Source organism: Ochotona princeps, chromosome 12, assembly GCF_030435755.1.
Source record: "Ochotona princeps isolate mOchPri1 chromosome 12, mOchPri1.hap1, whole genome shotgun sequence".
Taxonomy (NCBI): domain Eukaryota; kingdom Metazoa; phylum Chordata; class Mammalia; order Lagomorpha; family Ochotonidae; genus Ochotona; species Ochotona princeps.
Window position 1 is genome coordinate 68,978,582 of NC_080843.1, and position 24,773 is coordinate 69,003,354.

Below are 24,773 nucleotides of genomic sequence, written 5' to 3' on the forward strand. Positions count from 1 at the left end.
ACGACACAAAAATTTCACTGGATTTACTTCGTGTAAGTTGTACTGTAAAGGGTCAGGGTTATGGTGCAGGGGGTTAAGCTGTAGCTTGCACTCCCAGTGTCCCATATCGCAGTGCTGGCTCCAGATGCCGCTCCTTGCTGAGGTACCTGCAAAGGTAGTACCAGGTGGCTCCAGCAGCTGGCCTCCTCCCAGCCACGTGCAAGACCACGATGGAATTCTGGCTTCTGGCTTCTGTCCGGCCAGTGCCTGGTGGTTTGGACCATTTGGGGAGTGTACCAGCTGATGCAAAAGGGATCTCCTTCTCTCCCCATCTCTGTCGCTCTCACTACTAACTAAATCTTCTGTACTGTCAATGTAATTTTGACAATGAAAGAAACGTTTCTTGGCTTCAAAATACCATAGATTAGATGATAATAAATGGAACAATTCATCAGACTTAATGATAAAGCCTTAGCGTTTGTATCAACACACCACATCTTGTTAACATTTTGTTGTGATAATTTGGGAAAGTGAACTAATAAAGACCCACTGGCGTGTTTTCTAAAACTGTAAAACTTCTTTTTATCATTACAGGAAATGAATTATTTTTGGATAGTTCTCCTTCTTTATGGCAGAATTGCATTAAAAACCAAACAATAATGGTAATGAAATGTCAGTTATCCCACATATTTCCATCTATTTTTAAACAGTTTTAAAATTATTTGTTTAGGATCCATGACGCCTTTCCCTCTTATTTTCTCAATCTCTCCCTTTTGTAACAGGGATTTCGTAACTGGATTCATGGCTCATACCTGGAATTCTTTCCCAAGATGCATGATAGCATGATTTACCACACACATTTAGATGAAATTTTGGTCTTAGCATTGATGCTAAAATGAGCTAATATTTTGGGGGATGATGGAATGGGGAGAATATACTTTGCACTGAAAAAAGTATTAATAGTAGGGGCCTAAGGCAGCCTGTTTTGAAGTCCTAACCTTGAGTTTAGCAATTTGCTCCTCTATATAATACAGAAAATAATACAATCCAGTATTTGTTATAATTGCTTCTAACAACAGGCACCATTTCCCTTCTCTAGTTAAAAAAAAAAAAAAAAAAAAAAAAAAAAGTTGGCTGAAAGAAAGGGAAGAGGGAGGGAGGAAGAGAGAACTAACCTCCATCTACTACTACACTTCCCGAATGTCTGCAGCAGCCAGGGCTGGACCATGCTAAAGTCAGGAGCTGCGAATACAGTCTCAGTGTCCTATGTGGGTAACAGGAACACTGGACCTATCCTGCCACCTCCCAGGCCATGAAGGCAAGAACCTAGATTGGAGGTGGAGAAAAGCCTCAAACCAGCATCTCTGCTGATGGGATGCAGCCTCCCTAGGAGTCTTAACCTCTGAAAAACAGCTGTCTCTCAAGGTTTTCCTTTACTCAGTTTTCTTTCCTCATTCTTTCACATGTCTTACCCTCTTACAAAATATGTTTTCTGTGAGAGATCTCCTGTGAGTTTCATTGGCATTCCTTTATGTGTCAGTTGATTTTTTTTCATGTGCACATTTAAGGATCTTTTCCTTATGTTTGACTGAAGAGAGCTTGATTACCATGTGCCTTGGTGAAGACTGCTTTTGGTCAACGCTGTAGGAGTTCTGTGCCCCTCCTGGATCTTGTTTCCCAATTCTTTCTCCAGATTATGCAAATTTTCCCTTATTATTTCATTGAGTTACACCTTTAATCCCAGCTTCTCTTGCTGCACCTTCTGGGACTCCCATAACTCTAATTAGGCCTTTTAATAGTGTCTTTCAATTCTTGAATACTTTTTTTGGCCTGATCCAGCTCTGCTTCCAGCTTTTTGTTTGTTTCTCTCCTGGACACAGGAAACATCCTCTAATTCTGAGATTCTTCTGCTTCCTTCATTCTGTTTTGGAGACTCTCCACTGTACTTTTAATCGTCTCCACTGCATTCTTCATTTCTGATATATCAGCTTTCATTTGATTCATTTCCTGTGTGACATATTCCTTACATTCCTTAAATGACTGCTTTACGTGCTTCTCACTGTTGATAAGAAGCTTTATAACAAGTGCTTGGAATTCTGTATCCCCCCATTTTCTCGATGTCTTCCTCAGTGAACTCTGAGACTGGTAAAGGGTTTTGCTCCTTTGCAGGGGAGTCTTCAGTAATATTCATTGTGTCTCTGTCTCTTCTTTTGCTCTTGGTCATTGTACTTCTGGTTAGCAGAGTCTTCTCCTTGGGGCAGGTTTCTAAGCTGTGTCACCCACATGTCTACAGTTTGATTTTACTTATTGCAGTTGGTACATGGTTCTTTGTCTGCAGTCAGTTGTGCCACTCCCTCCAGTGAGTTCCAGGTCTGGGTTCTTATGTTAGACTTCCACCATGGTCTCCACAGCCCCAACTCTTGGCTTACCAGTCTCCTCCACCTCCTACAGGCCAAAAGAGAATGGAGTGACATATTCCAGATTCTAAAAGAAAAAAATTGTTGGTCCAGGATAATGTACCCAGCAAAACTTTATATTTGAAAATGAAATAAAATTCTTTCACAGTAAAGTTAAAAGAATATGCCTCTTCCAAACCTGCCCTACAAATGATACTTAAAGATGTTTTCTTGACAGAGAAGACAAATAGCATCCTCCAAAACCAACGGCAAATGTGAAGAACATCCCAGTAGAATAACAACAGAAGACTAAATCACTGAACAACCCATTGGTAAAAACAACAGGCCAAATTACTATCTATTCATATTAACCCTGAATGGAAATGGCTTAAAGTCATCAATCAAACATCCTAGATTAGTAGACTGGATTAAAAAACAAAGCCCATCTATTTGTTGCCTACAGGAGAGACATTTCACCAACAAAGATCAGCAGAAACTATATCTCATGGATTTTTTTTTTTGTTAGTTTCAGCTCTTCAAAACTTTCTTCTGATTAGATTCTTCAATGACTCACAGACATACAGTAGCATCATTTTCTTCAAGAAGGTTCTTGATTTCCTTTTTCATTTCTTCAGTGACACATTAGTTAGCAGCATTTATTTAATTTCATGGCACTGTAAATTTCTATTTTTCTTCCTGTTTTTGATTTTGTATTGTGCTTTTCATTTAAGGGGATGTATAGTAACTGTGTATTGGAGGCTATCATATCCAGATGGGAAGATACAACGCAATATGCATCTCCACTTTCAGACAAAGATGGAATCCCAATGAAACTGTTTACTATATCTTGACAGCAGGATGCTGGACTCTGTGCCATTGTCCATGCCCGCAATGACGGACATATGACTGTGTACTATAGTAATAAATAGGTAACTCAGTGAGGGGGGAGGGAATGAGGGAGGAGATAAGGGAAATCCCAGGGCCTATGGAACTGTATCATAAAATGATAACAATAAAAATAAGTAAAATTAAGAAAAGAAATACAATAGTTTGCTAGAGACCATTATACTAAGGGAAATGAGCCAATCCCAAAAGGCCAGCTATCCTATGTTTGCTCTAATATCATATGTCAAATTTAGGAATACTATATGTGAATCTTACTCTATGTCACTTCATACTTACCTGTTACTTCTGCAATAAGATCTTGTGATGTAATTCATTAATCAACTATCCATAAGAGGTTAATTGTTTATAATCACCTGAGATGGTAAATGTCCCTTTTATCATTGTTATTGGTACTGCCCATAAATAATGAAGATCTAATCCTCACTGTACCTACATTAGGGCCCTAGCATACAAGAATGAACTCACAATGAAATGACAGTCTCCTACATGGTTGGAAAAATTCATGACAGACACCCATTGTGAAACTAGAGGGGAGAAAAGAGGGATGGAGAGGAAACTTGGCGAAGAGGGACGGGAGAGTCCAGCACCAACTAAATTGTATCAAAAAGCAATTTAAAAAAATCTGAGCACTAAAGAACAAAATAAGCCCATAGTGTCTTTTTGTTAATCCAAGTATCTTGTCCTTTTGTATTAAAAAGCAGCCACAATATAAATCAACTGTAGCTTTTTAAACTCTTGTTCTTAAATTTGTTGCTGGATGTTCAATAGCTTGCTTCTTGTCACCACGGGTAAGTTTTTCTTTGGGGGGGGGAGGGGGGGCGGGGAAGTAAAGCAAGGAGGAAGTAGATTCAGACTCAGCCAAAGGTTCAGCCAAATAATAAAGAAATGTTAAAAAGATGATCTGTAATGTTTCTGGGTTAAAAATTTACCCCGAAGTAGGTAAAAACTCCAATTTCATTAGCTTAACGTAATAATGGTTTAAGACCAATCCTGGTGGGCCATGAAAAGAGTTTTTCAATCTTCTGTATGTTTCTCTATTATAAGGTTATCACGTCTAACAACTCAGTGCCAATAAATGATAATCTCATTGGTAACACACCTAAACATGCATATTTAAAAAGGACATGCTTCAGTTCTTGACAGAACTTAGTAGTTCAAAATACCCACTTGTACAGCAGTCCTCAGTTGCTCCACATTATATCCTGCTACCTTCAATGCTTCATCAATTTCTTCAGTAGTTTTAGCTTCCTAACAAGGGAGAGGAACCATATATATAAATACGAAACAAAATACACTGCTGCAGCTGCAAAAACTTTAGAATAGCATTTTGTTTACAAAAGTAACATTCATTACAGACATTTGAAACTAAGCAACAAAAACAACACTTTTATTCATATTTATCAAAAAAGCTATTAATATTTGGAACTTTGGTTAAGGCATTTTAAATTTGTTCACATAAAGATATCTTTTAAAAAATAAGATTATGACTTCTCAACTTAAAGTTGCTTTGAACTTACCATGGCAACAAATATATACATAAAAGAATTATAAACAACTTCTAAGAAAAGATTACAGTTTGGCTTTGCTAAGAGTCAAACTCGAAGCCAAAGAGCAAGATGATGCTCAACTGTAGCTCATTAACAATTTTACTGAAAAGGATCCGGCGGCGTGGCCTAGTGGCTAAAGTCCTCGCCTTGAAAGCCCCGGGATCCCATATGGGTGCTGGTTCTAATCCCGGCAGCTCCACTTCCCATCCAGCTCCCTGCTTGTGGCCTGGGAAAGCAGTCGAGGACGGCCCAAGGCTTTGGGACCCTGCACCCGTGTGGGAGACCTGGAGGAGGTTCCAGGTTCCTGGCTTCGGATCGGCGCGCACCGGCCATTGCGGCTCACTTGGGGAGTGAAACATCGGAGGGAAGATCTTCCTCTCTGTCTCTCCTCCTCTGTGTATATCTGGCTGTAATAAAATGAATAAATCTTTAAAAAAAAAAACAATTTTACTGAAAAGACTTAACTCTCCATTTAGTGACATTTAGTGACATCTACTTTAAATTGAAAAAAGTAATCAGTGGTGAAAAAAGTTAAAATTCAACTCTTAACAAAAATAAAGTCATCATTAACAAGTGTAGTTAAGACCCTTGGTTACCATTAAAATAAATAGAAAATCATATTTAAAATTTACTTCCACTTTATGCATATTTCACAGAATGTGAACTCACCATTTTCAAAGGAAGAGACTACACATAAGTAAATATGTAGAAATTTGACACAAAATTTGTCAAAGGTAGAAATGCTGTCTTAGGAAAAACAGTGATTTTATTACACAAAATACCTACGGAGAGTAACTTTAACACTGTTACCTTTAAGCATCCAAAATAATCTATAATTACCATAAGAATCTTGAGAGGAAAGTTAAGCTAGCATAGGCAAAGTCAAACTCATACCAACGTCACAGCCGATGAGTTCATGAGAGTCCTGGGCACAGAGGTTGAATGTTCTGCCTCAATACCAACAGCAGGCTCATCAGCATTCTTTTTAAAATCATGAGGACATTTCTTTAATCTGAAAAATGTCAGTATCAACATTAATGGAATGTATTAGCCTTCTATTGAGTTTTTATTCTCATTCAAAAAAAATTCATAGGACAACTTGTTTCCTGGATTCTTGATTATGAGTAAGGAGACAGAAATCTTGAGGAAAGACACTTTCATTTAAACTTAACATCAATCAATAATCCAACTTCTTAACAAATTCCCAAAAAAAAGCCTGAAATTTACATTGTGATTAACTTATTAATCATGTCTCATCTGTTATATTTTTGATGTTAATTTCTGAAATCAATAAAACAAAGTTCATCAAAAAAGTATTTACACACAAAACCAGCTATTTAAAAATATACTAATAAACCTAGAATATTTATAAAAATAAATTTTAGTTGGAAAAGTTGCATTTTCTTGTCTATGGAAGCGTTTTAGCTATTTTATCTTCATATTTTCATATTGGCTAGCACATAATGAACATTTAGTGTTTGCTTAATTATAATCTCACATTTTGCAGAAGAAATTATGACACCGAACTATTACTGTATCACAAACTATATCAAATCGCTTTTAAACATTCTGTGAAAAGTGAATATTTATACTCTTGAAAACATGACTGCATTAGCTGTGAGGTACCCATGATACAATTCTTCAAAATTTTAAATATATATCAGTACTGCATTACACTATAAATCAAAAATTCACAGCTGTTTTAAACCAAACTGTGCCTATATGAGGAAAGCAGCATTTATAAGTACTTGAGATGAGGGAAGATAATGCAAAAAAAAAGTTATAACAAGTTTTAGTACTTTTCAGTTTAGATTCTTTCACTGTCAAATGTGAAGTTTCACATCATCTATATATTTTCTATCTCTAGATAAGAGAACAACCTGATTTTACTTGCATGTTTTTAAAAGCCAAAAATTTCACACAGAACAGATCTCTGGTTCACCTGCTAGGGAAAAAGATCCAGCAACACTGGGCATGAAAGCAATACCAACAGTGGAGTATGGGCAGGCTGCTTTGGAGGGGTAAGCCTTTTTCATTTGCCACTCAGTTTGAACTCAATCTGCGTTACTTAGTAAATCTGATGGACTCCTAGAGGTGTTCATATCTGCCAACCCCACACCAGATAAAAATGACTATTTCATGGGACAAGAGCTTTATAGCCACCCACAACAAGCCAGAATTCTTAAAAAATTATTCTAATCACTCTACAGGGTGTTCATAGAAGAACCCGTGGGTGGCATACATGTGTAGAATGGAGGAGGCAGCACTGACACTCAGCCTGGACTCTCAATTTGGAGCTGTCAATAACCAGCTTCCTAGATTGGTTAGGTGGTTCTACATAAAGAAATAATTATAATCTTTCCTTTTGTTCCTTTCTAAACTTTCAGTTAAATCTGGAAAGATACTGTTGTGGTAACATGAAAAGCCAAGATCTACAGTTCATAGATTTTTTTTTTTAACCTTCCGAGGGGGTTGCAGGGAGGAAGATGGAGGGTGATGAAGGAGGGATAAAATGAGGACTGATACCGCTTTTTCATTTCCCAAACGACCACAAACAACCCAGTCCCAGCTGCCATCTGAACTTCCTAAAGGTCTCTTACACAGGGGCTGGGATCCAAGCACTGTCATCTTCCACTACTTTCCCAAAATACATAATCTGGGAACTGGATCAGAAGTGCAGCAGCCAAGACTCGAACCAGAACCCACACAGGACGCAAGTGTCACAGGCAGAAGTTTCGGCTGCAATGCCACAGTGCTGGCCCCAGAATTTTCTATCTTAACTGCACAGACAGTAAAGAACTACAGAGCAAAGAACAGTCTGGAAGTGGTAAAGAGGTAAGCAGAACAAGGGAATTAAATAAGCTGGTGGACATGAAAGGCTCAGAAGTCAGAATCTTGCAAAAGGCAAGTGAGTGCAATATGAAGAACTGGGGGTGACTCGCAGCTACTGCTACCATTTACAAAATCAAAGTATCAAGTGCGCCTGCTCTTTTAAGGTATCCTATGTTTTTATTTCCTTCACAGTTTACAATATATTAAATGTTTTAAATGGTTAAAAATTATATGTTAAAATTATACAAAATATACTTACCTTCTAAGGAATTCATGTTCATCATTTTTTTTTCTTTTACTAGTTAAAAAGCATACAAACTTTACTGTTCTTCCCTCCCACGATCCATCTCACTGCCAATTCTAAATGCAGACTTAAGATCGAGATACTACTTCAGAAAAACTATAGAAGATATAAAAATATTATGGTTCTTCTTCCAACAAATATTTATTGCATTTTTATTCTGTGTCCACAAAGGGACTCAGAGAAGAATAAATTATAGTCCATGTCCTTAAAAGGACTCGTGGACTAACAGGAGACATACAGAGAAGTGGACACTAATAGTGCTTATCTCTAGCTTGGTGTTAAAAAATCCTCTAGTTGAAAAGAGCATTTATTACAAGTATATACTTGTGTCCAGCCTCACTGAAGAATGGAAAAATGAGTAAGAGAATCCTCAGCTATAAATCACTTCTGGAACCACTTCTTTTTAGACAAGAGTTCAACACAGTACTTAGCATACGATAAACAACAGATTATAAACAAGGATGTAAAAATTAGATTGTATCAATAATTTAAAAATTATTTCAGAATACACTGTATTTAATATACTAAAAACATATGTATAGAACATACGTTTTAGGTTGCAACTTTCCTATAAAAGAGTCTTCTTTAATATATTCATCCATTGAGTAGTGTCCTTGTTTCATAATTACAGGTGAAGCAACCTTAGGACAAAATAAGATTGTGAAAAGACAGAAAGCCATTGAATAAATTCCATCTATTCAGAAAACAACAGCCATTTAAGTCGGTAGATAAAGTTGATAATTCACTTCAGAATCCTGAAATACCTTTAAACCAAGGGAAAACTACGTAAATGTAACATTTTTATCCTTTTTTAGCTTTTTTTGAAAAATAACTGTAAATTTGGCAACTATTGAAAAGACATTAGGTGAACTAAAATACGCAATTCTGTAATTCTAAAAGAATACTTGCAACAATGCTTCAAAATCTATTTCAAATATTTTACAATTTTCAAAACTGTAAATACATAGGAAAAATTTAACAAGAGAGATGTCATAAACTTAAAGAAAACCAAGAATTTATTAGCGGTCATAAAATAAGAACTGAATTAAGTGGGGCATCATTCCAGTTTCCTGGAGGCAAGGGACCTAAAACCCACCTAGCATAAAATGAACACAATTATGAAGCCCGTGTGGAAAAACACGTTGTACAACAAAAGTCAGCATGATTCAGTAGAGATCTCTCCCATCGGAAGCAGCTGAGTGCATCAGCGGACAAGGCAGCCACTCACAGGCCAGTAGCACCTGGCTTTGTGACTGACTGTGGAACACCAAGGCCCAGACAGAAATCCACAGCACTATCTATCCTCTGTGCCTCCCTCCAGTTAAAACTGACAGAACAAAGCATCCTTGGCCAATACTATCTTTCCTTCTTATTGTCCTTGTAAATAATGGACAAAAGTGTACCGAGACTCTGTGTTAACGACTTCTTTTATTTGTTAGTTTTGCTAACATAAGAAAAACCATTCTAAGAACTGCTAGCTTCACATAAGATAAGAATTAATGAAAGCTTTTGTTGACATCTGGGTTCTTTCGGGGTATAAAAGCGTGTATTCTTAAAGTGTGTCATCCTGAAAGTGTGGATGATGGCCACGGTGTAGATTAATAAAATCGTTTCTCTGTTAAGCATCTTCTCATTGTCTGTCCAATTAATCCTGACACCCAACACACTGTCATAAAGCTCTGTAATTAAAACATTATCATTTTGATGCAGCAAATCAGTGGAACAAAGCATGAGGCAGATCCACTTGTCTGTGGGAACTTAATATAAAATACAAGTGACATATTAGATGCAAAAAGGATTTTTTTAAAGATTTTATTTTATTTTTATTGAAAAGTTACATATACAGGAGAAACAGAGGAAGCTCTTCCGTCTGATGACTCACTCCCTGACTGACTGCAACAGCTGGAGTTGAGCCAATCCGAGGCCAGGAATTAGGAGCCTCTTCCAGGTCTCCCACATGTATGCAGGGTCCCAAAACTTTGGGCTGTCCTTGACTGCTTTCCCAGGCCATAAGCACGGAGCTGGATGGAAAGCAGGGCCACCGGGTTCAGAACCATTGCTCATATGGGATCCCAGCATGCATGCAAGGTGAGGACTTTAGCTGCTAGGATATCGCATTGGGTCCAAGAAGGATTATTTAACAAATGGTGTGGAAAGTCAGCCAATCCTCCTGAAAAATAAAGTTATATATTCATCTTCTATGATATTATAAAATATTACATACGCCTTTAAATTATATATAAAATTTTGAGAGGAAAATCTGCTGCCTAACAAAGAAAACTTAGAAGCTATGAAAGAAGGGAAAATGATTACTTTAAAAAAACAAAACAAAACAAAACATAACAAAAAAAAAACAGAATGCAGTGAGGATGGCGCCATGGCTCAACAGGCTGATTCTCCACCCTATGGTGCCAGAATCCCATATGGACACCAGTTCGGGCCCCTACTGCTCCACTTCGCATCCAGCTCCCTGCTTATGCCTGGGAAAGCAGAGGAAGACCTATGTCCTTGGGCCCCTGAACCCACATGGGAGACTAAGGAGCTGCTCCTGGCTCCAGCTTCAAATCAGCTCAGCGCTGGCCATTTAGAGAGTGAACCAGTGGATGGCAGACCTCTCTCTATTGGTCTCTGTAAATCTGCATTTCAAATAAAAACAAATCTTTTAAAAAGGGATACATTTCTTTAAGTTTCTGGGAATTCATGATTTGCATACTGAACTTCTTTAAACTTGCCCCGAGTGAAAAAAGCAAAGTCTCCTGCGCCATTATTTGTTTTTGTTTTGTTTCCTCCTGGAGCAGGCTAAGCAGCACAATACCACACAGTCTGAGAGAATCTGTATCTAACTTAAAACAAGAAGTCTTAGCAGAGAGCCTTGGTGCAGAAGAATCTCTGCCCTAACACGAAGCAGTTCCCAGTTAATATGACACTCTTAAAGGGAAGCTTTGTTACAGAACAGAACCTGATTCACAACTTAAATACACACTGGAAGTAGAATACCTCTTATTTTAACAATGTTTACATAGTTGAGAGGGGTGTATGCTTCTGATTAGGGTGGAGAAGGTCAGGTGTGGAGAAAGGTGGGTGGGACGAATGGTTCAGTTTGGTTTTTTCCCTGTGTCCACAGGGAGGAAGGCACTCCATGCTGTCAAACCACATCAGCACCTGGGGAAGAGGGACAGCCCTTTGCTGATGCTTTAGAGACCCCAGTGTGGAAAAGAATGCTCTGAGGGTGTAACTTGAGTAGACCCAGGAACGTTGCAAAGCTTGGTCCAGAGACTCCAGGCCCTACTGGCCTGGATGAGCTGGCCAGCATGTCCTCCGCATCCATCCGGGTATGCTGTCCACTGCACAGGATTAGCAACTGAGGCTGCCTGGTTCCAATACATGCACTTCAAGAACAGATCACATATTCTGTGATGTTCCCTGTGGCCAGGGTCTGAGATTAATGGTGCAATCAGGCAGTCCCCCAAGAAACTTCACCTGATACCTCAGACTTGACTCCTGTGTGTGCCGGTCACTGCAGGAGCAAGTTCAGTCTAGCACCTTGGCAGCCACTGTACATCCAAGTGAATGAAGATGCTTGGTCATTTCTGACCCAGTCCCACATCTATGCAAACTGACAGGTGCTACAGCCCAGCCAGCCCACCACAAACCTGGTCCTCAGGCATACCAGCGGGTATTGCTGCCTAACCTGGCCGATCCCAAATAACCACCCCCCAGACCCCACCCCCCGCCCAGTTTCTGTGCATGCCAGCCTCTGTTGCAGCCTAATCTGGCCCAGCCCATATCCCACCCTGCTGTTGTGTATATTCAGGGGTGCTGCGGCTTGACTCAGCCCAACCCAGCCCTCACGTATGCTGACATATGCTGCTGCTTTGTCAAGATGGTCTGCCCTAAACCCTGGATCTTGTGCTCACCAGTGATACATGCAGCCTAGCAGGGGAGTGCCCGTAGTTTCCCTGCCAGGCATTTTCTTAGCCCCTTATCTTGTGCCTGCCAGGGGGTACTGCAATACAGTCTGATGTGACTTACACCTAGTGCCAGCAATTGTCAGCTGGTCCTGAGAACAAATTGACTCACACGCAATCTGGCCTGGCTTAAACCTTGTCCTGGCTCTCAGTCATGCCAGCATGTGCTGTGTGGGCTGAACTTGCCCAGACCACCCTAGACCTGGCTCACACATGTGTCAATGGATGCTGCAGCCCAGCTTGGTCTAGCCTGCTCCCAGCCCTGACTTTCATGCTCACCAGCAGGAGCTGTGTCTAGCAGGGGAGTTCCCAAAGTTCCCCTCCCAGGCCTGCTACCAGCCTTGCAGGTGCCGCTATCCAGAATGACATAGCCAGCCTCCAGTCTTGGCGCTTACCAGAGGATACTGTGGCCTACCCCAACAGCCCATACCCATGCTGGCTCTCACCAATGGGTGCCTCAGGGTAGCCCATCCTGGCCTAACCCAAGACCTGGCTCTTGAGTGGCCAGGCAGGAGCCCTGACCTAGCCTGGACCATCCCATACCTACTCTGGCTCTTGTGAGCAGCTGCGGGTGCTAGAGGCCAACCCACTTTGGCCTGCCCCCAGACACAGCCCACATGCACAGTAATGGGTGCTACAGCCTGCTTTGCTGCTCCACCCAAAGCCCCGGCTCTTACAGTCAATGAGGGGAGCTGCAGCCAAGCAGGGTAGTCCCCAGAGTTCCCCTACCAGGCCTAATCTGAACCTGAGATTTGCATGTGTTGGCAAGTGCTCTGACCAAGCCTGGCACTGCTCACCCAGGCTCAGTTCTCATTGGTGGGCACTGCAGCCCAGTGCAGTCAGGCATGACCCATACTCTGTCCTGGCTCTTATGTGTGCCAGCACTGCTAAAGCCTGGCTCAGCCCAGCCTGCCCCCAGACCCACCCGGTCCACACAAATGCTGACAAGTGCTGCAGACCTGCTTAGCCTGGCCTGACTCTAGCCCCAGTTCCCGTGCTCCCTGGAGCACTAGCTGAGGAGTTCCCCAAGTTCCCTCACCAGGACCGTTCTAGGCGCTGGTTTCACAGAGGCTGGTGGGTACAACAGCCCTGCTTGGCATGGTTTGTCCTTAGTCTTGGTCTTTGCATGTGCCAGCTGGCGTTGCAGCCTGGCCTGGCCTCCTCCTAGCGCCAGCCCTGACGATCGTCAGGTGGGTTCCTATCAGGTGAATTTTGTGGTCAGGCTGGCTCAGCCTGCTACCATCCCCAGTTCCTCACGTAAACTGGCAGGTGCTGCAGTTCCACAGAGGTAAGCCCACAATTCCGCAAGAATTTGCCCCCAGATCTGATTCTCTCACACTAGTGGGTGCTGCCGCCCAGTCTGACATGCTCCACTCCTGGGTACATCACTCCTGGGTGTGTACTTCAGCCTCGTCAGGCCAGGCATGCCCCCAGCCCCAGGTCTGCGTGCTCCTGTTGGGGATGAGCGATGTTATTTAGGCCAGACCAGGTCTCCCAGCCCTCCTGCGTCTCTCCTCTTGCCCTGATCCAGACATGCCCTCTAGTTGCTTCCCCCTAAGCCACTAACAAACAAACAAACAACAACAACAAAAACCAAAAAAGAAGTGACTATGCTGACATACTGGTATAGTTCACACAAATCTGGCATTAACCAGGCCCAGAATGTCTGCCAGCTACTGGCTGCTTTCCTCTCAGCGGTGTAACGTTTGTCTAGGTAAAGGCAATGTATGCAATTGCTTACAGCTGGGAAAGCACAGCACCCTTTTCAAGTAAAGATTCTAAATGCCTTTCAGTCCTTCTGTAATTTTTTTTAGGTAGGGGAACTATATTTGTATTGTTTCTTTGAAGGGATAAGTTGTTGCTATGTGAAGCACTTTGGAAAGCAATTATGGGAAAGCAAATTATGGGAAAAATAAGCAGGACAAATTCAAAGTAAATTATGGGAAAACATTCAGACTTCTTGAACAAGTGTGCAAGAATTAAGGACATTATGTAAAGGTTGCTATGATGTTATAATTTTAGCTAATTTACATAAGGGTGAGTAGTTTTTGACATACTTTCATTAAATGGTCAATGTAATGGCCACTGAATACCTGATTTTAGGGAAACCACTTTCATTCCTGAAGTGAGAAAAGTGGTATCTTGGTATAAGTATGCAAGATGAAGATGAAAAATTTTAAGAGTTGGAAAGCTCAAAACAGGTTTAATGATTATTCAAGCCGACTGATGGAATGAAGTGACATGAAGGTAAATGAAGACTGGGGCAGAATAAAGTTAGACAAAACAGGTAACCAGACACCTAAGAAACGTGGTCAACTCAAACATCGATTTAGTGAGTTGTCTAATTTGTAATTAATCTAACTCAGATATTGAGAGCTTAATTAACGAAAATAAAAATTGAAAATTTGGACCCGGTGCGACAATAGTTTAATGGTTAAGATCCTCACCTTGAACGTGCTGGGATCCCATATGGGTGCTGGTTCTAATCCCTGCAGTTCCACTTCCCATCCAACTCCCTGCTTATGGCCTGGGAAAGCAGTGGAGGACAGCCCAAAGCCTTAGGGCCCTGCACCCGTGTGGGAGACCCAGAAAGAAGTTTCTGGCTCCTGGCTTCGGATTGGCGCAGCACCGGCCGTTGCACTCACTTGGAGAGTGAACCATCAGACGGAAGATTTTCCTCTCTGTCTCTCCTCCTCTCTGTACATCTGCCTTTCCAATAAAATTAATAAATCTTAAAAAAATTATAAATGTAGAGAAGGATCAATTTCTCCATGGATAAATTTATTAAAATCAAAGGTGAGGCCCAGCGGCGTGGCCTCCTGGGAAAGCAGTCAAGGACGGCCCAAAGCTTTGGGACTCTGCACCCGCGTGGGAGACCCGGAGGAGGTTCCAGGTTCCTGGCTTCGGATCGGCACGCATCGGCCCATTGCGGCTCACTTGGGGAGTGAGTCATCGGATGGAAGATCTTCCTTTCTGCTTCTCCTCCTCTCTGTATATCTGACTGTAATAAAGTGAATAAATCTTAAAAAAAAAAATCAAAGGTGAAAGTCTGAGAGAAAATAGTTTCACAGGACAATGGGTTAATTGTCCTGTGAATACTAATTGTTCTTTTCCTACACAAAGTATTCTTATAAGTTAGAAAAATAAAAATACTTCAAAAGGAAAACAGGCAAAGTTTGTGAAAAGACGGTAACATACTCAAATGTGAGTATGAGGAGTTGCTCCATTTTACTGTTGGGGCAGGAAAACGCTTCTCATCCATCAAACTGACAAACATTACAACAATCAGGACAGATCCAAACATGGACGGAGGCACAGGAGGTGGGCTGAGCCAGAAATGACAAAACATGCTGATGGGGTTTTTTCGTAGCGTAGGTTTAGGAAATTGCATAAAAATGTAATGGGAAGATCTGAAAATCACCTAAATAATTCTCAGAAAAGGGTTAGGAAAAATACAGCACTTGGGCCTGGTGGTGTGGCCTAGCGGCTTAAGTCCCCGCCTTGAACGCCCCGGGATCCCATATGGCCGCCGGTTCTAATCCCGGCGGCTCCACTTCCCGTCCAGCTCCCTGCTTGTGGCCTGGGAAAGCGGTCGATGATGGCCCAGTGCATTGGGACACTGCACCTGCGTGGGAGACCTGGGGCGGGGGGGTTTCCTGGTTCCCGGCTTCAGATCGGCTCAGCACCGGCTGTTGTAGCTCACTTGGGGAGTGGGTCGTTGGACGGGGGATCTTCCTCTCTGTCTCTCCTCTTCTCTGTATATCTGACTTTGTAATAAAATAAATCTTTTTTTTAAAAAAAGAAAATACAGCACTTGATGCATGGTATATTATGCAATTATAAAAGCAATATTGAAGACTTATGAAAATAGGTAAATATTGCTTACTGAAACAAAGCAGACTGCTAAAACTTTCCCATTTTTGTAAATGCATATCTCTTTTTAGGGAAAAGATGTTGTTTAAAGGTTTTAACCATGTCTCATTAGTTTAGGGAAAAAGTATGACAAATTTTGATATATCATACTGGGTCAAATGGTATTTTTAAGATTTATTTATTTATTTTTATTGGAAAGTCAGATATACAGAGAGGAGAGAAAGAGAGGAAGATCCTCCGTCTGTTGATTTACAACCCAAGTGGCCGCAACGGCCAGAGCTGCGATGATTTGAAGTCAGGAGCTTGGCGCCTCTTTTGGGTCTCCCACGTGGGTGCAGGGTCCTAGGGTTTTCAACTGCCTCTCCAGACCACATGCAGACCAGCACCCATATGGGATCCTGGTGCGTGCAAGGCGAGGACTTTAGCCACTAGGCTACTGCACCAGGCCCTCAAATGACATTTTTAAGGATAACTCCTTTGTTAACTCCCCTTAACTCATTAAGAAATCTAATGTTATTACTGGCAGATTTGTTACAGGACCTTTCTTCCAGAAAGTTCAAGAAAAATAAATGCAACTGAAAAAATAAAAAATAAATAAAAAAAATAAATAAATACAACTGATTTTAAAGACTTCAGTTAAAACCATATGTTTCTACAACACATTATGATAGGTTTCTCCCATTCTTCATTGCTTGTCATTTAAATTTCATTTACAGGGGTGGTTTTTTGTTGCTTATAAATGGGAAACATGTGGTCTAATTTAGTAAGCTTTTCTGCTTTGTTTAACAAAGCTTTCTTATCCAGGATTATAGAATTGTTTGTACTTTTTTCTAGTTTGCATTTTATGGTGGTTACATATGAACATTTCCAGTCAATTGAGATTTTAGTGCATCTTAGTTATCCAATTGCTGGCTGGGTTATCCTTTCTTCATAGCTCAATATATGTTGTACTCAAGTCCAAACAGCAACAAGACGTCATTATTTCTGGAATAGTAGTAGGGGTGATCCTATATTTTGAATGCTATTTTGCTGGACAAACTTACAAAATGATTTTTAACCAACACTATCAACCCAAAGCAAAGATACAATGTTACAAGATACCACACAACCAGGAAAAATGAAGACTAACTCAGAAACAAGAATAAAGTGCTGGCTATTAGTACAGAAGAGAATCACTGTAAGCTAATGTAAATATATTTAGACCTTACTTTTTTGAGCACATATATCAAAAGTAATAAACCATATTCCCTTAAAATTCTATACATTCAAACTTCACTAATTTAAAGCTAGATTCTTCTATTTTCTCTACTCCTTCTTTTACATAAATATTAGGTATTATTAGAATATAAACTTTGAAAAGAGTGATAATCATTTCAGGGATATTTCTGGAAGTATTTCTTTAAATAGGAACAGCATCTGAAAAAAACCTGAATATACTTACCTGACAGTTAACCAGGTTAATGTGGTGGGGAGAAGTGTATGAGCTAGATCACATAGCTCCCAAAGCAAGTATTAAAGCAGCATTAGTCAAAATCATATGAAACAGATCTATCATACTCCTAAAATTCAAATCACCCTGGGAGACAGTGCCCAAAACCCTGAACAGAATACAATGATTTACCCTACCAAGCATGGCATTACTTGCCTCTAAAAGGCAGACGATTACTGTTAAAACATTCTTGTTTTCTGTGCATCAGTGTCAGACGTGGACAGCACCGGGCCCAGCCACCGGCTCCTTTCCTCTTCCTTCCCTTCCTTCATTCACCCCCAGACCACATGTGGCAGGAATCCATCGCCACAACCACAGAAGGGACTCCCCAAAAAGGGCATGACTTATAAAGTACAAAATTCTGAAATAAGGCAGCTTGTAATAAGTACACCTTTGCTATAAATAAAACTTTCATAACTTAGATATATACACACACACACATATATATATATATATGTTTATCACCTTTAAACTGAAACCAGTTAATCACACATAAGTAATGAACGATATGTTAATGGCCTGGAGGCTTGGAGAGAACTTCTACATCATTTAAATTTGTTTCTTATAGCCCTATAAATCAAGGCAGGTATTATTTCCACGTCACAAGTGAGGAAACTCAGGGAAAGGTTGACAGAGCAAGAACAGAGCCAGTCAGTGCCTGCCCCACTGACAATCAGTGGACATAAATCCTCAACATCTGCTCTCTCCAGAAGGGGTGATAAAAATTTACAGATTAAGATAATTTTCTGGGAACATATTACAAAAACCTGGATGGGTAATAATTGAGAAGGACGCCCAGATTTTTTAAATCCTTAATTTGTTCTCTTTCATATCAGTTGGTAGATTTTAGTCCTAGTTTAATTGTCCTATTTTTAGGTGTTTCCAGTACTAATTTTAGCAACCATTTGACTGCTCAGCTTTTTGACAGCATCACATTTTTACAAATTTGATGACATATAAAGGCTGAGAGACAGGATGAGTTCAAAATTTTTTTGTATGGTATTGGTATGAGTAAGGAGTGTAATGTTTAAAAAGGAATATACTCTACTAAACATCAAATTCCAATCTCAGTCTCCACAGTTAGAATATGTAAGTTTAAGCATGTATGATTTTAATCTTTATTTATTCTTATTACTTTGAGCAGTTGCAAAATGGAAGGGGCAAGTTTTTTTTCCCTTCCAGCACTGAAAGTTGTGAGTTTCTAAGTGAAACTTGGCTTTTTCTCTAATAGATCAACAGACTTATTTTAAACATCATTCTATGATGAGCTTAATCTGACAAATCATAAACTTACCTTACAATCAGGGCACATGAGTGTGCTGTGTTCTTTAGGTATTAACAAGCATAGTTCACAAAAAGTATGACCACACTGAAGTTCACTGTGGCGACCTGTTGATGAAATTCCACTGTGAGTTAAACTTTACACAATATGTAGAAAGGACAGCACCAAAGAGAAAGTCTAAAGGCGATTCTTTTATGCAGGAAGAGATACTCAGTTTAACTAGAAATGAATGGCTTGGGGCTGGCATCCCTTATGAATGCTGACTTGAGTTCTGCTTGCCCCACTTCTGATATAACTTAGGGCCTGGGAAAGCAGAAGAGGATTATATAAGTCCTTGGGCCCCTGCACCTACGTAGGAGACCAGGAAGAAGCTCCTGGCTCTCAGCTTTCAATCAGCGGAGCTCTGCCTGTTGCAGCCATTTGGGGAGTGAACCAGAGGAACACTTTTCTCCTTCTCTGCAAAATCTGCCATTCAAATAAAACTAAATAAATCCAAAAAATAAATGGTGCATGAGGCAAAATTCAGGAGAAACTAAACAGCACTGAAGAAGGGAGAAGGATAAAAAACAAAATGAAGAAAAAACAGACAGAGCTACAGAATAATGCTTGCATTACCCAGATTTTGTGTCTATAATACTTTGAATTTACCATATCTTAATTGTGGAGTATTCAGACATGTTTCATTTCTTTGTAAACACAGCAACCAAGTGGACTGACAATGCTATATCCTACACTGCGTTAAGAAAATACCTTGCTCATGTGAGTAACACAATGGTATAAGTAAGACTCCACCAGTTCTGTTGCCAAGCCTGATTTCTCTACTTAATCCTAATGACATCTACCAGTTTATATTTTCCATTCTAAGAAGAGATCAGTGAAGGCTGAATGGACATGGGCATGACTGCTCTCTCACACTGACGTATGGCACTAAAGAGGACAGACAGAAGCCGCGTGCTAATACTGTCACACACACAACCCACTCACAGCCATTTTTACAGGAACAGGCATTTAACTTCACAGGTCAGATGCTGGCCGGCTATGCTGGAGCATACGGGTTCCATGTCTGGCCCTGGCTCCTAATTTCCTGCCAGTGTAGACCTAGGGTCGCAGCACTGATGGTTCATGTAATTAGGATCCCGCCAACCATATGGAGGGTTAACTGTGTCCCTGGCTGCAGCAGGCATGTAGGGACGCACCTCAAGAGCTGAGTGCTCTTTCTGCTCTGTCTCTCAATGAATAATGAAATTCCTTTGGGGCCCGGCACAGTGGCCTAGCGGCTGAAGTCCTCACTTTGAACGCGCTGGGATCCCATATGAGCGCCGGTTCTAACCCAGGAGGCTCCACTTTTCATCCAGCTCCCTGCTTGTGGCCTGGGAAGGCAGCGGAGGACAGCCCAAAGCCTTGGGATCCTACACTCGTGTGGGAGACATGGAAGAGGCTCCTGGCTCTTGGCTTCGGATTGGCTCAGCTCTGGCCATTGAGGCCGCTTGGGGAGTGAACCAGTGGATGAAAGATCTTCCATTCTGTCTCTCCTTCTCTTTTTATACCTGATTTTGCAATACAAATAAATAAATCTTAAAAAAAAAAAAAAGCTGGTGGTGAGCATTAGGAGTCTGGCTTAAAAAAAAAAAGTCCTTTGAAAAGCTCATTTTCACAACTTAGAATGGGAATAATAGAGCCTCAGTGGAAAAATCTAATACAAAGGTTTAAGTGATTTAAGTAGAATCACAAGTTTAATATCAGTAACATATTTGTTTCAGCTGTCTTTTTTTGAAAAAATTTACTTTAAAAGCAAACTGATAGGGAGAGAAGATGATAAAGATCTTCCATCTGCTGCTTCACTTTCTAATTACCTGCTACAGCCAGGGCTGGGCCAGGCTGAAATCAGGAGCCAGGAGCTGCTACCTGGTTCTCCCTCAGGGATGGAAACCGAGGGCATCTGCTCCTTTCCAGGTACATAACAGGAAGCTGGACTAAAAGTGCATCCAGGGGTACTGATATGCGATCAGGGCAACTCAAGTGAAACAATGCCAGCCCCCAAAGGTTAAAACACTTACTTTTTTATTATTATTAATTATTTTGCATTATGTGACAGTTTCATAGGCTCTGGGAATCCCCCCATCCCTCCCCCTCCCCTCCCCCCTGGTGGATTCCTCCACCTTGATGCAGTATCACAGTTCAAATTCCATCAAGATTCTTTCCTTGCAAACATATACCAAGCATAGAGTCCAGCTACTTATTGTCCAGATGGGTTGAACAGTTTCTTGGGGAGACCATTTCTGGTCCGAAGTTAGAGCTGGTAGAATATCATCCCAGTCAATTAAGAGTCCCAATATAACATCAACAGCAATTTGCAATGTTATGGAATTGACATGGTTTTGAGTAACCAGTATGTTAAAAAAAAAAAAAAAAAGAAAAGAAAACAAGTCCTAACTACAACCTATGATTAGCTCATTGACATCCCAATTTTAGTTTGTACACAGGACCAGCTGCTCTATACCTTAAAATGGCTATAAGGTACCATTCAGCTGTTTCGTGTCTATTTCATTTTAGTATTTAGCCATTTGTTGTGTTGAAGTAAAATTTTGCTGATCTTGGCAGATTTTAGGATAATCTAGACTGGCCTGTAACTCTAACAAGATATTTGTCGACATTTAAGGTGCAGAACTTTTTTTTTTTTTTTTGGGGGGGGGGGTGTGCAGGAAAATCCTCAACACCATGGTGAGGAGTAACTAATCTTTGTGTCCCACCCAGCGAGGCATGAGCCAATCCACGCCAGTTCTTTCCTGTCAGATTTCAAGCTCTACTTTCTGTTGTTTGTCTATTTATTTTAGGTTTTTTTTTTTTTTTTAGTTTGTATGATTGTTTGCTGTGAGGGGTTTTCGAAGCGATCCCGATGGTCATTGCGAGGGAGGGCGGGGGTCCAGAGGTGGAGCCAGGCTCGGACCAGAGAAAGCTCTCCTCCCTGGTCCCGAAGGACATTTATTGTTCTTCTAAAACACTTTTTTTTTTTTTTTTTTTTTTGCAGGAAAACAGAAAAAAATAGTGCATATTAAACCTCAGTTATTTTTTGCTACCAAAAATATTAGCATTCTAGTTCCATTAAATCGTATTTTTTTAAAGAAAAGACTACTTTTCAGACGCCTGAAATATCTAAAACTTGCATATAACCATTATAAATTTCAAAGTCTTATTTAAACCCAGACATATTACAATCAAAGTAAAACTCTTAATATAAAATGTATGGTACTGTGTGTATACACACACACAACCACACACACCCCTGTGGTACATGACAAAGCACCTTCACATTTCTAAATGCATAACCACAATCTTTTCAACTGTATTTCTAAACAACTCAAATGTACAGAAGCAACATTAAAATTAAAAAATTACAAATGAAAGAGATTCTAATTGCTGGTTCATTCTCCAAAGTTGCAATGACTGGGAACTCAATCCAGGTTTTACACATGGTGGCAGGATCCAACCACCTGAACTATCACTGCTGACTCCCAGGTTCTGCATTATCATGAAACTGGAGTCAAAAGCTGGAGCTGGGGGCCCAGTGTGGTAGCCTAGTGGTTAAGTCCTTCCCTTGAATGCGCCGGGATCCCATATGGGCACCAGTTCTAATCCCGGAAGCCCTGCTTCCCATCTAGCTCCCTGCTTGTGGCCTGGGAAAGCAGTCAAGGACGGCCCAAAGTCTTGGGACCCTGTACCTGTGTGGGAGACCCAAAAGAGGCTCCAGACTCCTGGTTTTGCATTGGCGCAGCTCTGGCCGTTGTGGCCACTTGGGGAGTGAATCAGCAGATGGAAGATCTTCCTCTCTGTCTTTCCTCCTCTCTGTATATCACTTTCCAATTAAAATAAATCTTTAAAAGGCTGCAGCTGGGCGTAGAACCTAGCCATCACATTTGGGAAGTGAGCATCTTCACCACTAGGCTAAGTGCTCAGCCCAGAACCACTCATTTTAAAGCATTAGTGTTCTAGAATTTCATGTTGTAATTCTTATTTAATTCAAATGGAGATTTCTCTATGCAGCAGCAGCGATTCAAATCACAAGAATATGAATTCCACTGAAAACCTAACTTCTGAACAAAGGTTTTGTTCTCAATGAAGTTCATTCCAAAGGAACGGATAAAGTTCGACTGAACGGTTTTCACCTTGAAAATATAAGCAGTCAACAGTTAAACCAAGTAATGAATTTTCAGTAGCTCCAAGAGCTGAGATTCAGCAACTGATTCCTAAGAAATGGTACCGTAAGCTATTTTAAATCACATTAAACATTTTTTTGAACCTGAGTTCATTTGCGTAGATGAACAGGAGTGCAGTCTATCTGTTCGTATATAGCCAGCAAAAAATGAACAAACAAAACCTTAAAAAAAAACAAACCCACAAAGCAACAAACTACACTTTTTAAAAACCGTGCTTTTACCGAAATTCAGTCATTACCATAAAAACAAACAAACAAACAAAAACGGCAAAGCCATTTTTGGGTTTTAATCCAGCAACTTTTCGTGGGGGTCTACTAGTTACTCCAGCATCAAAACCTAAACCCGGACACAAGTTTCATTCCTTGTGACCACAAGGGAATGAGCAAAAAAGTCTACATTTACTCTTTAATGTCTGAGTGTCAGAAAGGAGGAACAAATTCTGACAGTCCTTCCCCGCGAAAGGTAACTACAGTAGACAACAATGCTAGCAGGGAGGACTTTGAATGATTTGAACAGCCGCAAATCTGGGGACGGACAGGTGCTCAGGAGCGGGGTTCGTGAAGGCAGGGGGAAGGGGCAAGAAGGCCTCCTGCCTCCACCGAGGACTGAGGAGGCGGAAAGCCAGCTAGGTCAGGGGGCTCCGGGGTAGGCCGCGGTTCCCGGCAACTCGACACTGGCCTTGCCGGGCCAGCCTTGCTCCTGCTGTCCCGGGCCGGCCATGCTCCCCGCTGCCCTGGGCCTTGTCCTCGCTGTCCCAGCTGGCCCTGTCCCCGCTGCCCCGGCCGGCCTTGCTACCCGCTGCCCCGGCCGGCCTTGCTACCCGCTGCCCCGAGCCGGCCTTGCTCCCCATTGCCCCGGGCCGGCCATGCTCCCCACTGCCCTCTCCACCACGCCGCCAACCTCGGCAGGGAACACAGCTCGTTTCAGGAGCCTCACCGTGAGCTACACTTCTTCCACAGCGGCTGCACTGGGTCTCCCCGACATCCCAGGGCCGGCTCTTCCTCCCTAACTGCGGGCAGGAGATCACGGCAGGCCAAGCCTTCGAGGGCTCCGACGCCATCTTTGGCTTCTTGGCGAAGTGACGCTGGTGCACGTGCCACCCCCAGAGGCCCGTATGACGGCGACCAATCATCTGAGGCCAGCGGCCGCAGAGAGCCAATAGGTGAGTCCGGAGAGTAGAGCCCGCCCTGACGTGGCCAGGGTGGCGCTGTTTTTCTAGAAGGCTGTCGTGGGGTTGTGGAAGACCGTTTACTTGTCATCTTTGCCCAGAGCGTCACCAGCGGACACTTTTGCTTAACTTAAACCCAAGTTCCATGGTTATAAAACTTAGATTGTGGGTGACTTCTCCAGTAGCAAACATTGGCTGGAAGCCCTAAACCTGTCTGCTAGGGACCTTAAAGGGTTTGGCAAACCGTGGTGGAGATGCGCTTCAGCAGCTACCACTGAGGTGAAATTGCATTACCTCAAAAAAAAAAAAAAAAAAAAAAAACAGGTGATGCTCATTACCACATTACGAACTGTTGCTGAGCCTCACCAGGCTTTGTGCTGGGAGCGCCTGGTGATCGTAATGACTTATAAACAGGCCTCTGTGTTACAAGCGCCTCCTGTGAAGTGCCAGGCGCGTAGAAGACGCAGTGGCAGGGCATGAGGAAGACAGAAAGTGAATCGGATCTACAGTGGTGTGAAGTCTTCCTGGAAGAGACAGACCTTAAATCCTGGGTCCTGTAGGAGTAATCAGGAAATGGGACATTTCAGGGAGAGAGAAAAAAAGGAGAGGTAGGCAGGAGAGACAGGTTTTTTGATTGTTTTTTTAAATTTAGTGATACACACTATTTAGAGTAGAAGCTTCCTTGAAGTTAGCTTTCTGGAGCAGTGTGTAGGAGAAGAGTCTTTGGAGTCTTGAATGTTGGGCTAAGGGCTTTGGACTTTATTCTGGAAGTTGCAGAGTGCAAGAAGTTCTGTGAGAGGAATGAAGTAATCTGG

General features: G+C 41.6%; 1 protein-coding gene across 1 annotated transcript in view; it reads right to left on the reverse strand.

Moving 5' to 3' along the window:
* RNF17 (ring finger protein 17) overlaps positions 1 to 23,890 on the reverse strand; it is a 113,199-nt gene extending 89,309 nt beyond the window's left edge. Inside the window, exons 1-5 of the mRNA XM_058670998.1 lie at positions 23,727 to 23,890; positions 18,589 to 18,683; positions 8,514 to 8,605; positions 5,723 to 5,840; positions 4,449 to 4,529 (exon numbers count right to left, since the gene is read on the reverse strand). Of these exons, the coding sequence (XP_058526981.1) occupies positions 4,449 to 4,529; positions 5,723 to 5,840; positions 8,514 to 8,605; positions 18,589 to 18,683; positions 23,727 to 23,850 (510 nt within the window). The 5' untranslated portion in view covers positions 23,851 to 23,890. The remainder of the gene's footprint in view (positions 1 to 4,448; positions 4,530 to 5,722; positions 5,841 to 8,513; positions 8,606 to 18,588; positions 18,684 to 23,726) is intronic.
* Positions 23,891 to 24,773: the final 883 nt, after the last annotated feature.